Source organism: Dipodomys ordii, unplaced genomic scaffold (genome assembly GCF_000151885.1).
Source record: "Dipodomys ordii isolate 6190 unplaced genomic scaffold, Dord_2.0 Scaffold112, whole genome shotgun sequence".
NCBI lineage: Eukaryota > Metazoa > Chordata > Mammalia > Rodentia > Heteromyidae > Dipodomys > Dipodomys ordii.
The window spans coordinates 2,435,403-2,447,738 of record NW_012267328.1 but is presented as its reverse complement, the minus strand read 5'-3'; the positions used below and the strand labels follow the sequence as shown (position 1 = coordinate 2,447,738).

Genomic DNA, 12,336 nt, shown 5'->3' with positions numbered 1-12,336 from the left:
CTGAGGATGTGGTTCACGAAGCACTAGACTCTCCACGTCCTACTTACTCCAATCTGTGAAATGGCCGCACACACCATCACCCGCCCTTTGTATTTTGTCTGTGAGTCACGCAGAGAGAGACCTCGCAAGCCCTTGGCAGACTGCTAGGCACGTGGCACGCCCTGATTATTTTCATAGGTTATTGTTTTAAAGTAATTTTCTTCGTTGTCATATTCAATCAGCGCGGGCTGCCTTTCACGTTTGTAGATTCATCCCCGGCAAGTCATTAAACATGATTTCGACGTCTCCATCATAACCCTGGGGCCGTGGGGTCCTGGGGCAGGAAATGTAAATCCTGGCATTGATCTGGCAGGGTAGGCGAAGGGATTAGATCATTTTCACTTACGTCCGCTTTCTGGGAAGCTGTCACAAGCAGGAGGTCTGCTCTGTATATCAAACAGGAATTCTAGAAGGTGAGCTCTTTTTTTTTTTTTTTGCTTTTATTTTGTTCTTCAAGGGAAAGGAGTTAAATATTAATTAAGAAGTCTCATCCAGTAAATATCCAGCTGCAGCCAGGCAGACTTGCAGAGCTGATGATTAAAAAAAAAAAATAGTTAGGGAAGGGATCAACGCCAGTAACAGAGCCAGGATGGGGGGAGGGGCGGGCAGAAGAAGGGGGAACACAAGAGCAAAGGAACTCATCATCATCTCCAGCGCGGCCTGGGAGCAGCCCGCAGCATCCTTCATTCCAAACGCAAGTCATCTAACTTGTGTTGAATACGTTCTCCATGCTGAGAGCTGGTGGCACAGACATACATTTCCCAGAATCCTCGCCTCCCATCTCTCCCATCCTAGATGGGAATCTGCGTGGTGGATGGACAGAGAATAGCACCGAAGAGAAGTCATTAAGTACATTCTTGTGCAGTGAGCGTGTCCAGTGCTAAGGCTCCGTTCTGTCACACGCATGTGCACGCACACACCAGTCTTTGGGATGTGGAAAGTCACAACCCAAATTTCCCCATTTGGGGAAGCAGAGGTCCCTGAAATATTGGGAATAAGATCAGTGGCCTGGTCTCCGCCTAGTGTGGACACAACTCTATGTATGGTCCTATGATAGAGAATGGCCCAGGGTGGTTACTGTTTGGATAGAAAGAGAAAAATCGGCTCCTTCTTCTGGGGTGGGGGAGGAATGGGTATGTGGCAAGTTCAGAGCAGTGAAGTTCAGAGAGAAGAAGAGTTTGTGGGTGGGAGAGAAGGACAGCGCGAAGCTCACCCTAGTTCAGCTTCGAGCTGAGCTTCAGATCGCTTGTGTGGAAAAGAATTGCCGCTTCACCCGCGAACGCTTTACCAGAGGTTATTCGTGAAGCAAGATCCTGATTCCGTTTACCTTCAGGATCTCTATTGGGGTGGGGGGTAATCAGACTGGCAGCTGAGAGAGGAATTGGAAGGCTGTTCGTGAGCCTTTGCAGCATTGGAAATAGCCATGGGGAAATGAAGTATGAGGCTTCGGTCAGCGAATGACCTGAGTGCCCAGCACTGGATTCAGAGAGGTACAAGTGGACACCTAGGCTAGCAATGATGACCAGCACAGAGCTGAGACAGAAAGGGAAATCTAGCAGGGTAATATTGAGTAGAGATTTTTCTTGGATTTCAGTATAAAAGTGTTAACTAGGCACTTAGAAATGCGATCATAGAAGTAACACAGGGGAGGAGAAGGGAACGGGGGACATTGATATCCAACAGTTGAGAAACAGCATAGGATGGAGACCTCACCTACAGATTTCCTTTCTCTGGTCCTTTGTGGTATAGTACTGTTTACCCTTTTCCCATGTAGCTTTCCTGGTCTTTTTGGTGCTCTAATGGTAGAGAAGAAATCAGAAATGGGGACGTGTACACTTTCCTTCCCACCCATTTAGCCTCTCCACACAGCAGATGTTTAGTCTGTGACCCTGGCTTCTTTTCCTGGATTCTTTAATAGAACATGTCATACAGCCCGACAGCTCTTTTATAATCCCTGTAAAATAAGACAACATTAGCAGCGCTATCTTTTTTTTTTTAATAAAAGACAATGTTAAGCTTAGATTTGGGATCCAGACAGACTGAGTTGGTATCCCATGTCTTTCATTTAAAAGCTAGGTCGCTGGCCAAGTTCTCCAACTTTCTGGGAAATCCTTTTTATTACTGGTAAAAGGACTGAAGGAACTGTGACGGACACCCACAGGAACGGGTTGTAGTGAGGATCATGTCAGTGTGTGCACAACCTGACCTCAACATCGTCCTTAGGCTCTGTACCCAGCCGTCAATGCATAATCGTGGGCTGAGACAGTCACCCTTGACAAATGCCTTACACTCAGCAGAACGTGCGTGGTTTTGCAGCTCCAAGTGTGTGTGGATTTAAAGCACGAACATGCAGACGCAAACGTGAGTGTGGTCAAGTGTGGATGGAGGTGATGTTTAGAGGCAGACAGCAAGAGCCAGGAGGAGATGGCCAGCTGACTGAGAAGCAGATTTCTCTCCCACCTCATACTCTCTCTGCTCTCACCTCTCTCTCTTTTTCTCTCTCTCTCCTGTCTTCTCCTCACCTGCCTTCCTTCCTTTCTCCCTCCCTCCTTCCTTTCCTGTCCCTCCTTCCTCCCTGTCCTTCCTTCCTTCCTCCCTTCCTCCTTCCCTCTCTCCTTCCCTCCCTCCCTCATCCCTTAAGACAAGGGAACTATATTTCAATGTCTGTTGCCTGGGCTATCATGAGAGGCCCAAGGCACACCACAGCTCCTAGCTTTCAACCAACTCTTGGTAAATCGCCCTGAGCATTTTAACGCCCTTTGTTCTCCAAGCGGAAGGAATTTGAGAACACAAACGTTCTGTAGCTTAAGCAGGTCTGAAGCGCTTGTGGTGGAACTGGCAGCATCAGAACCGTGAGACTCGCAACCTCGTTGTCTAATCCACCCTGGGGTGACCATGCTTGGATAATGCGGAGATGCAGGGCGATCCTGCAAGTTAATTTGGGGCTCTCTCTGTAGTCCTGCGAGAGTTTTATAAAAGGAGCATATGCTTAAAGCTAATAGAGAAGGCCTAAAAGCTCCAAATTGTGCAGCTTTGGGTGGATTTGAAGTAAACCCTTTACAAGGAACAAGGGAGAATGGATTTGGTTATGGGTCTAGTTTCTTTCCTCAAAGCTTTATCTGCTAAAAAGTGTGTGTGTGTGTGTGTGAGTGAGTGTGTGTGTGTGTGTGTGAGAGAGAGAGAGAGAGAAAGAGACTATGTCTGTGTGTCTGTGTCTGTGGTTTTGAATTTTGGCTATTAAAAAGATTATCTTAATATATCCCTAGTAATTGTGGACATTTTGTGTGTGTGTGTGTATGTGTGTGTGTGTGCAGTATTGGGGCTTGTGACTATGTATTATCCTTTTTTTTTTTTTTTGCTTAAGTGTGGTGCTCTACCATCTGAACCACACTGCCGCTTCTGGCTTTTTACTGGTTAATTAAGAGATCAGAGTCGCCCAGACTTTCCTGCCTGGGCTGGCTTTGAACCTAGATCCTCAGTTCTCAGCCTCTTGCACAGCTGGGATTACAGGTGTGAGCCACTGGTGTTCGGTGAGACTCTGTGCTTGGAGATACTTCTTTGAGATGCCACGGCAGGCCGAGATGTCTGCCCCCACCCCCTGGACTTTTTGGTAATGACATAAAAACGGTTTGTAGTCAGCTGGCGTCAGTTGTTGTTCAAGGACTTGTTGAGCGGTGTTGTTCTTGGCTGACTTATGCGATGCCAGTATATCTGCCTTAGGCAAAGGACGACTCCTGAATAGCAACCTATCTTTCTGGACAGTTTGGTGAAATGCTTAGCCGCTCCTCCCCATGGTTCCACAAGTCTGGGTTTGGTGTCAACCTTGCACACTTGCTCAGCCCTTTCCCTTCATGCTCTGTGTTGTGATAGGTACACACCACCACACCACAGAAAACCTACATGAGCTGTTCAACACTAGGGTTGGGAGAACCTGCAGCCTGGCTTAGTGTATTGAACTCTTGGGAGTCAAAGAAAGAACTTATTAAAGTTGAATTATAAGGATTTTCAGATCAAAAGGATAATGATTTTTTTTAAAAAAAATAAATCTTTACTATATCATGAATTATTCCTCGGGCATTATAAGGATGTACAAACTTGTGCCGGGGAGCAACAGAGGAAGTTGTGGTGGACTTTGACATGAGACTAGATGCGTTGAACTTGACCAGCAGTTCCCTCCTGTTTAAAAATAATGGTTTCTTGGAGAGGCCCCTTACTCAACCTTTATGGAGAAAATGACACCTACATCTTCAACCAATTTAACTCTCGAGATGTAGGATCCGTGCCTCCCGAGTGTCTGGACCACGAGGAGGTTGTTAAAGCAGCGCTGGGTAGAAGAGGAAATGGCTGGAGAAGATGCTGTCCTCATACGAGGGCTGGAGAAAGGCCTGTCTCTAGGAGAAGGGGCAATCTGGCTGTCAGGAGTCTTCCTGTTCCCTAGCATTAACGGTTTTCTTTTTGAGTGAACGTGTATTTACATACAAGATGGCTTCCTTGCGGTATTTACGTAGACACGCAGCGTTTCCATACCTCCACCCCTCCATCTGTTCAGGCACAGACAGAGTATCAGAGACCGAGCAGGTGACCTACGACCTCCCCCACACACCCCAAAGCTAAGCCTTTTCATGTCTTGAGACCTGAAATGTCACTTCATGTGATGTTAAAAATCCTTTGCCTGGGTTGGCACTGGAGAAGAATGCGTGAAGTCGAAACCCAGCTCCGGAAGATGCTGGAGTTTGCCTACAGTTTCTTAAGTAATTGAGTCCCTGGGAAGCTAACTTAATAGACTTTCCATAGAAATGCTATACCAAAAAAAAAAAAAGAAAGAAAGAAAAAGAAAGCTTCTAATGAGCTTACAAAAGGCAGAATAGACTCCGGTTTAATTAAACTTGTGTGTAAAGTTTGCTCAGAGTTGGCGCTAATTCACCTTGTCGGTTCCCATCCTGGCTGTTTAGCGATGGTTTTTCTTGTGTTGGCAAATCAGAATCAGCGTCTCCCTCTTTGCAGCCTGACATTAGGCACCCTGTGGAAATTGTATTATTCCTTGCATGCATATTCATAGAATTAAGTATTATCGATGAACTTGAAGAGCTCAATTATTTTTGCAATTGCATGCTCAGTTGCCTGTGCTGAAGGAAAGTAGATTGAATATTTCAGGGCCTGGTCAAATCCTTGAGATATAAAATGTGAGTGACTATCAGCAGGAAACCACTAGTCTCGCTTTATCAGTTAGATTTTTTTTTAAAGACAATTACCATCAATATCATCCTTTGATTTATAGGTCATGAAATGTCCTTGATTGTAATAAGCATGATTCTGTTTTGTTTTGTTTTTCCCTCTCTTGAAACTCTGTGAACAAAACAACACTAAGTTTTCCAGATGAGGAAACTGTCATCCAAGGAGAATGTTCTGGAAGATCATGAAGTGCCTAAGTGCCAAAGCCAGATTAAAACCTGCCCGGCTCTGGATTTCGTTTCCTGTATTCCATTGCTTCCTTCTATTGGCAGAGACCAGGTTACCGTCGGTCTCCTCTCTCCCTGAGGCCCTGGGCAGGCCTGAATGGGTCTCAGTTTCCCCGCTGACCACTGAGCCCCGGGAACAGCGTGTAGCAGACAGGATGCAGCATTTCCAGAGTAAATGTAATTCTCGATTAATAATTTAATATTTAAAAAAAAACAAGGTGTTTGTTTACAATATTAATTAAACATTCCGGAAAAACACACACCAGCAATTCATCTGAGAAAACACTGAATGCAAATAGGAAAACAAAAGAAATGAGAATAGGTTAATTCTATATGCATTTGAAATATACCACCTGCTTTGTCCTTGCTTCTGGGACACTCCGAGTTTGTTTTTCTTTTCTTTTTTTTTTTTGTTTTGTTTTGTTTTTGTGGCCAGGATCTCTGTCATCATGTTGGATTATTAGGACGGTTTGTAGATTCACAAGAGACCTTGACGACAGTGACCCACAGTCAGTAACATGCTCGGCACTGGTAGTTCATGCCTGTGATCTTAGCTTCCTGGGAGACAGTGCTCGGGAAGATCTTCATTCTAGGTCAGTCTGGGCAGAAAGTCTGTGAGCTCCCTGCCCCGCCCCCTACCATCCCAACAGAAAAAGGTGGGTGAAATAGTATATATTTGCAGTGGACAAACCCAGCGTGGAGCCATCCCCTGCCAACGTCCTCTGAAGCCCACCTTCTGCCTGGGGAGGCCAGCTGTCCATCTTAACACTCCGGTCACATCAGCACGTAGAAATGTCTCCGGTGAATCACACTTTACCCCGGCCGTCTTTGTGTTCTCCTGGGCCAGTGTCTAAACCCCGGCGTCTCTCCTTGCTGCTGGGGGATGCTGTGTTGTATTTGAAGACATCGACTCTAGCAAATGCACCATGAAAACCAAAACGTACTGGAAACGTATGACAGAGAAAAGAAATTGGCCTCTTCCCAGGTATAATCGCTTAAATCATTTCAACCGCCACCCCCCCCCGCACCTCCCCAAAGTATGGGAGGGGGGTGGGCAGCCTGGAGGTAGAAGCTGTTAAGGTCTTGGCATGGGAAAAGCAATGGTGTAAATACTGTTCTTTCTCAAGGACGTGGTGGCGCTTCGCTCAGGTTGCTGACATTCTTCTAGGGGTGGGGCCCAGCTCAGGCTCTTCCTGTGGGGAACTTGAGCTGTTTGCCGACCCTCCCTTTCTGTGTCTGGCTCGAGGAACGTGCCCCCCGCCCCCATTTCTTGATAATATTCCTGAGGTGCCAGACGCCGAAGTGATAAATGACATTTTTATGCCCGCCATGCTACTTTTTATTATATCATTGAGAAATAAAGTTCAGTAAGTGACTTCTGATAATACTTCGCTGCAGTCTTTATGAAAGATCGATTCCATTAAGTAGGCGCATTTCAGTTGCTATTACTTCAAGTGATGCAATAATGTACTTGAAATGCAGCCTTTAGTTAATAATAGCAAGCTTATTGAATGTTTCAGAGATGTGATAAAGTACTTACTTTGGGGCCAGGTATCAGCCAAGAAATGGTATTTTAGACAGGCTTACTTTTGATGTGTTTCCTACCCACCCCCCAAAAATAAAACCCTCTGTACAGGTATATGTAATTTTAAAAATAGTAACATACATGCAATGATCCTGTAGGATTTGTTTTTCTGGTCCTGGGTCTTGAACTCAGGGACTTGGCTCCAACCCTGAGCCTCTTTGTGCTTAAAGCTAGTGCTCTACAACTTTTTCTGAGTAACAGGTCATTGGAGATAAGGGTCTCATGGACTTTTCTGCCTGGGCTGGCTTTGACCTATGATCCTCGGGTCTCAGCCTCCTGAGTAGTTAGGATGACAGGTGTGAGCCTATAATCAACTTTTTGAAAGATATATCCTTCAAAGACTAAACATTTGGCGTGAGAAAGAGATAACATGTATGAACTACAGAAGGAAGTTTGTTTCCATTTCTCTTTTAATACTCAAGAAAGTGAAGGGAGTATCTAGAAATAAAAAAGTCATCAAAACAATAGAAGAAACTTTCATATCCCCAAGGGACAATTTTAAAAGTAAGTGAAATTTTAATAATGTAGGCAAGCACCCATCTATCTATTGTTACATTAATAAGCAGTCTAACAATTGGCCTACACATTATAGAACCAATTAAACTTTTTTTTTGAAAAAATGACAAACTCACATAGAAAGCAGACTGAAAAAAGTATGTGACCAAAAACTCTGGCAGTGCTATGCATACATAATGAAGTTATAGATGATTTTTCTGTGGTATTCTAGTTTTCTGATTTTTCTGACTACCAAAAATATCGTTTTGTACAAAAACACATTTTTTAAATTGTAATTATAATTATACAATGGCATCAAACCCACTAAAGGCAATTTTATATGAGCAGACTATGTCTGGGGGGAAGGGGGAGAGGTTCGTATATGGCTTGAACTCTGGGCCTGGGCGCTGTCCCTGAGCTCTTTTGCTCAAGGCTAGGGCTCTACCACTTGAGCCATAGTGCCACTTCCACCTCTTAGATGGTTAATTGCAAAGAAGAGTCTCACAGACTTTTCTTCCTGGGCTGGCTTTGAATTACGATCCTCAAATCTCAGCCTCCTGAGTAGCTAGGATTATACATGGGAGGTTTTTATGAGTTTTGTTCTGCAGCTCTTACCACCTTAAGATCAAGAAATACCGGCTGCACGAATGATCAATCATAGAATTTTCAACGCCAGTGACGGGGTATCTTGGTGTTTTTTTTTTTTTGTAGGTTTGTAAAGCTACTGCCTTTATTAGCATCTTAAGGTAGGAAGAAATATGCCATAAGGAAAATATCAATGAAAAATTGAGGGCAGAACTTCTTCATTAATATTAATTTCATTATTCCCACTAAATGAAGCCTAAATTCCATAGTTCCACTGGGGTTCAACCACAGATGCTGTAACTTGTACTGCCTCACCCAAACCTTTCATCTAGCCTCAGAAAATTAAAGTCCCAGATGCTCACCGTGGACTGCGTAGGAAGTATTTGTGGGCAGCATGAAATTCTGACCGTGATGATACCAGCAAATACCTCAAGCTAGAACGTCAGACCTGGTTCATCAGCATGTTAAAATACATTAGAATCTGTCTTGATTAGGAAAATAGCAATCTAAGCATTCGAATCTTACCACTTGATGAGACAGATGGCCTATCTCTATGAAGGCAAATATCCAAACACAACAGCCCACTACCTTATCTTTCAAAATATGGTGCTCAGAATCGCCTTGGAAAAAAGAGCTATTTAAGCCTAATAGGCCATATGCTCCAGGAATTTATTTATTCTGGTCTGTGGTGTAGACACGAAACTCATTCTTGTGACACAGTTGATCATATCTGCACTCTCTGCCTCACGTGGATAAGATTCCAAATGCGGAGAACGCTGGGACAGGGAACCGGACTTTGGATGAGAAAGGAACCATCGCTCATTTAGCAGAAATTCTCCCCATGGGGTTCACAGTGCCTTTGAAGATCACATAAGCTGACGGTCACCTTGCTGTACACAAAGCAGGTATAAAATCACCCCAGAAACAATCCTCCGAGGAGTGGAGCTTCCTGCCAGGCTCATTTAAGTTAGAGGCTGACCATAGGCTTAGATTTTTTTTTTTTAAATGACAGGGTTCCTGGGCTCTTAAACCAGTCTGTTTTTTTTTTAAATTCAGATATTTTAGGTACATTTCAGTGGGTTATATTTTATATGCCAAAGAATGTTCTATCAAAATTAGCTGGGCGCCAGTAATCCTAGCTACTCAGGCGGCTGACTGAGATCTGAAGATTGGGGTTCCTAACTGGCTCTCGGGGGCAGGAGAGGCATGACAGTCATCTCTAAAAAAGGGAAAAGAAAGACAGAAAGCCAAAAGTGGAGCTCTGGCTCAAGTGGTAGAAGGTTACCCTTGAACAACAAAGCACCAAGGCCTTGAATTTAAACCCTCGGACCGGCACACACACAAAAAAAAACAACACAACAAAACAAAACCCAGGAACCTTCTGCATACATAATTTAGCAGAAGTCTGATCTATAATCCTTCAGTCATAGAGAACAAAATGTGTCACTAACATTGGATGGGCCTTCCATTATTTTAAATATCATATACCCTGGAGAAGTTCTTTAAGAGTATAAGCTCCATGCCAAGAAAAAATGACCCGTTTCCTCTTGTGGTAGCATTGTTTCAAGATGAAGGCAGCTGCTCTCTCTTCTTGGCCACAGATGAACTCTAGGTGTGGGCCCAGGAGGCTCTGGTTTGGGGGCAGCTGGGCAGGAAAGGGTAGTGGAATCTGGCAAAAACCAACCATCCGAGCTGAAGTTGGTTTTCATAATTAATTCTACTTGTAGACTTAGTCTACTTATAACACCTTTCTGGGTCTCAGTGAGTCTTTAACAGAGATAAAATCTCATTCTCAGAAATGAGACCAGGGACAGATTATGCAAGCTCCAGTTTGCTGTACATGTGCATACACACATGTGCAGGTGTAAGTGTGTGTGTGTGTGCATGTCTGTGTATGTATGCATGTGTTACTAAGAGGCAAACAGATGACCTAGCTGACAATATCTCCATGGGCAGCAGGAGATCTGAAGACAGGGAACTGTAAAGCAATCTAGAAAAACATGCATGATCCTGTATCAGACTGCCGGGTTACCTTATTCCATCCTGGACAATTTCTACAAGAATAATCTTCTGTGTGTGCATTGCTCCCCAAACAACCCACGGCTAAGTTTTCTCTCTTTGGGCTATTAAGTGCTTTGTTTCCAGCATCTCTGCACTTACAATATCATATTCACATCTCATACCTCTGCTTTGACTGAATTCCTGCTGATCAAGCCGTATGCCCATGCGAAATGGGACAAAAGATGGAAATCCAACTGCCAGAAAAAAAACACACTTACTCCTTCCCTGACTATTTCCATACTCAGAGACATTAGCGGTACACTGCCTGTGGGAACGTGTGGTGTACTCTCGCTTGATTGCTACTTAAACCTCTCCCCACCAAGGTACGTGTTCTCCTGAGCACACGCATCTCTCCCGATCTAGGAGAGGTGGGGTCAGGATCCACAGATTTTACTCTGCAAAACGGGTGCAAGAAGAAAGAGCCACTGAGTAGCTGGGAAGCGATTTTCACAGTGATTCTTTCAGAGTCTGCTTCCTTGCTATGGCCAGGCACAGAGATGGGGGAGGGCTAGTAACAACACATATTTCCCCCCCCTCCCCCTGCCCCAGACCTCAGGAACCTGAAACTGGGTTCTACAGTGCCTGTGACAAGCTCTCCTGGGAATTCTGACACCTGTCATGAGCCTGAGGACCACTCAGTCACAGAGCGGTCAGGGAACCAACCTTCACAGATACAGTGTTTCCTGTCCCACAGATGGGTCAAGATGGAAAGCCTCCACAGAAACCCTTTCAGAGAGACGAAGTGACCCATGGAGGACATCGCTACTGCCCAGAGTTACGCACAAGAGCTCACGCGCACGCACACACACACACACACACACCACCAAGAAGGTGGTAGAGTAATGGAATTTAGAAGTAGTCACAGAATATCTGGGATGGTTTTTAAGCTATATTTGTTATTCATTAATAAAGGTAACACCATACCCAGAAAAATAGAAAAGTTAATCAAGTTGTAGTTCCTAATGTCAAAGACAATAAAGAAAGAAAGAGAGTGAGGAAGGATGAAAGGAAGGAGGGAAGCAAGGAGGGAAGCAAGGAGGGAAGGAGCGAAGGAAGGAGGGAAGGAAGGCAGAAAGGAAGGAAGGAAGGAAGGTGGGAGGGAGGGAGAGAGAAAGGGAAGGAAGGAAGGAAGGGAGGGAGGGAGGGAGGGAGAGAAGGAGAGAAGGAAGGAAGGAAGGAGGGAGGGAAGGTGGGAAGGAATGAACGGAGGGAGGGGAGGAGGGAAGGAAGAAAGGAAGGAAGGAGGGAAGGAAGGAGGGAAGGAAGAAAGGAAGGGACAGGGGATTGTGTTGTTTCCTCTGAGCTCCCAGTGATCAGGGTTGCCCCCCCCCCCAGTGCTAATTCCTTCTGGAATATGTTGTCTGGTCTGTCAGTTATTCCTTCTGACATGTGTTGTCTGGTCTGCCAGTTTAGTTGCTGTGGACGATGTTCCGTGTTTGGCTTATAGAGATGAGTGCCGAGTCTGCAAACATGTCATGGAGAGGAGGGAGAATCAAGTGACTGCCGTGTGTGACCAGGATGTAGCACAGACACTGAACGGGCATTTGGGGGGAACGTGAGTGTTTGAGGGTGTAGGGAGGATTCACCTCCCGGGGAGAAGAGGATTTCAGGTCTCAGGGGCCAGCCTGGGTGGGACGTGCCCCTGACCGAGAGCACACGCCCAGAGGCGCAGGCCTTGCTGGCCTTTCCTCCTGTATGGTATTATTCACTGATTTATGGCGCTGGTGATCCTCATTCACTCAATTCTACTTTTGTTCCCCCATAGATTGTTCTGTGTGGGCATTGATTTATTCTGGTGTAACAACCCAGTTCATCATTTTGGTGAGATATTTCTTTGGAGCCCTTACTTTATTTTATTTTAGTGTTTGCTGTCTCTGACGTGAAAGAGTGGTCTCAGAGTGAGGACAATCTGTATATCACCACCATCATCATCACCACCATCACCACCACCATCACCACCATCACCATCATCACCACCACCATCATCACCATCACCATCACCACCACCACCATCACCATCATCACCATCATCACCACCATCATCATCACCACCATCACCACCACCACCACCATCACCACCACCACCACCATCACCACCACCACCACCATCAC

At 45.1% G+C, this 12,336-nt stretch overlaps 1 protein-coding gene across 5 annotated transcripts in view; it reads left to right on the top strand.

The window, feature by feature from the left end:
* Positions 1-12,336, top strand: part of Tenm2 (teneurin transmembrane protein 2) — a 625,307-nt gene that overhangs the window by 66,580 nt on the left and 546,391 nt on the right. Inside the window, exons 4-5 of one of the 5 annotated variants that reach the window (XM_013028656.1) lie at positions 2,045-2,082; positions 3,679-3,690. The exons of the other annotated variants lie outside the window; for them this stretch is intronic. Coding sequence (XP_012884110.1) covers positions 2,045-2,082; positions 3,679-3,690 — 50 coding nt within the window. The remainder of the gene's footprint in view (positions 1-2,044; positions 2,083-3,678; positions 3,691-12,336) is intronic. 5 annotated transcript variants of the gene reach the window in all.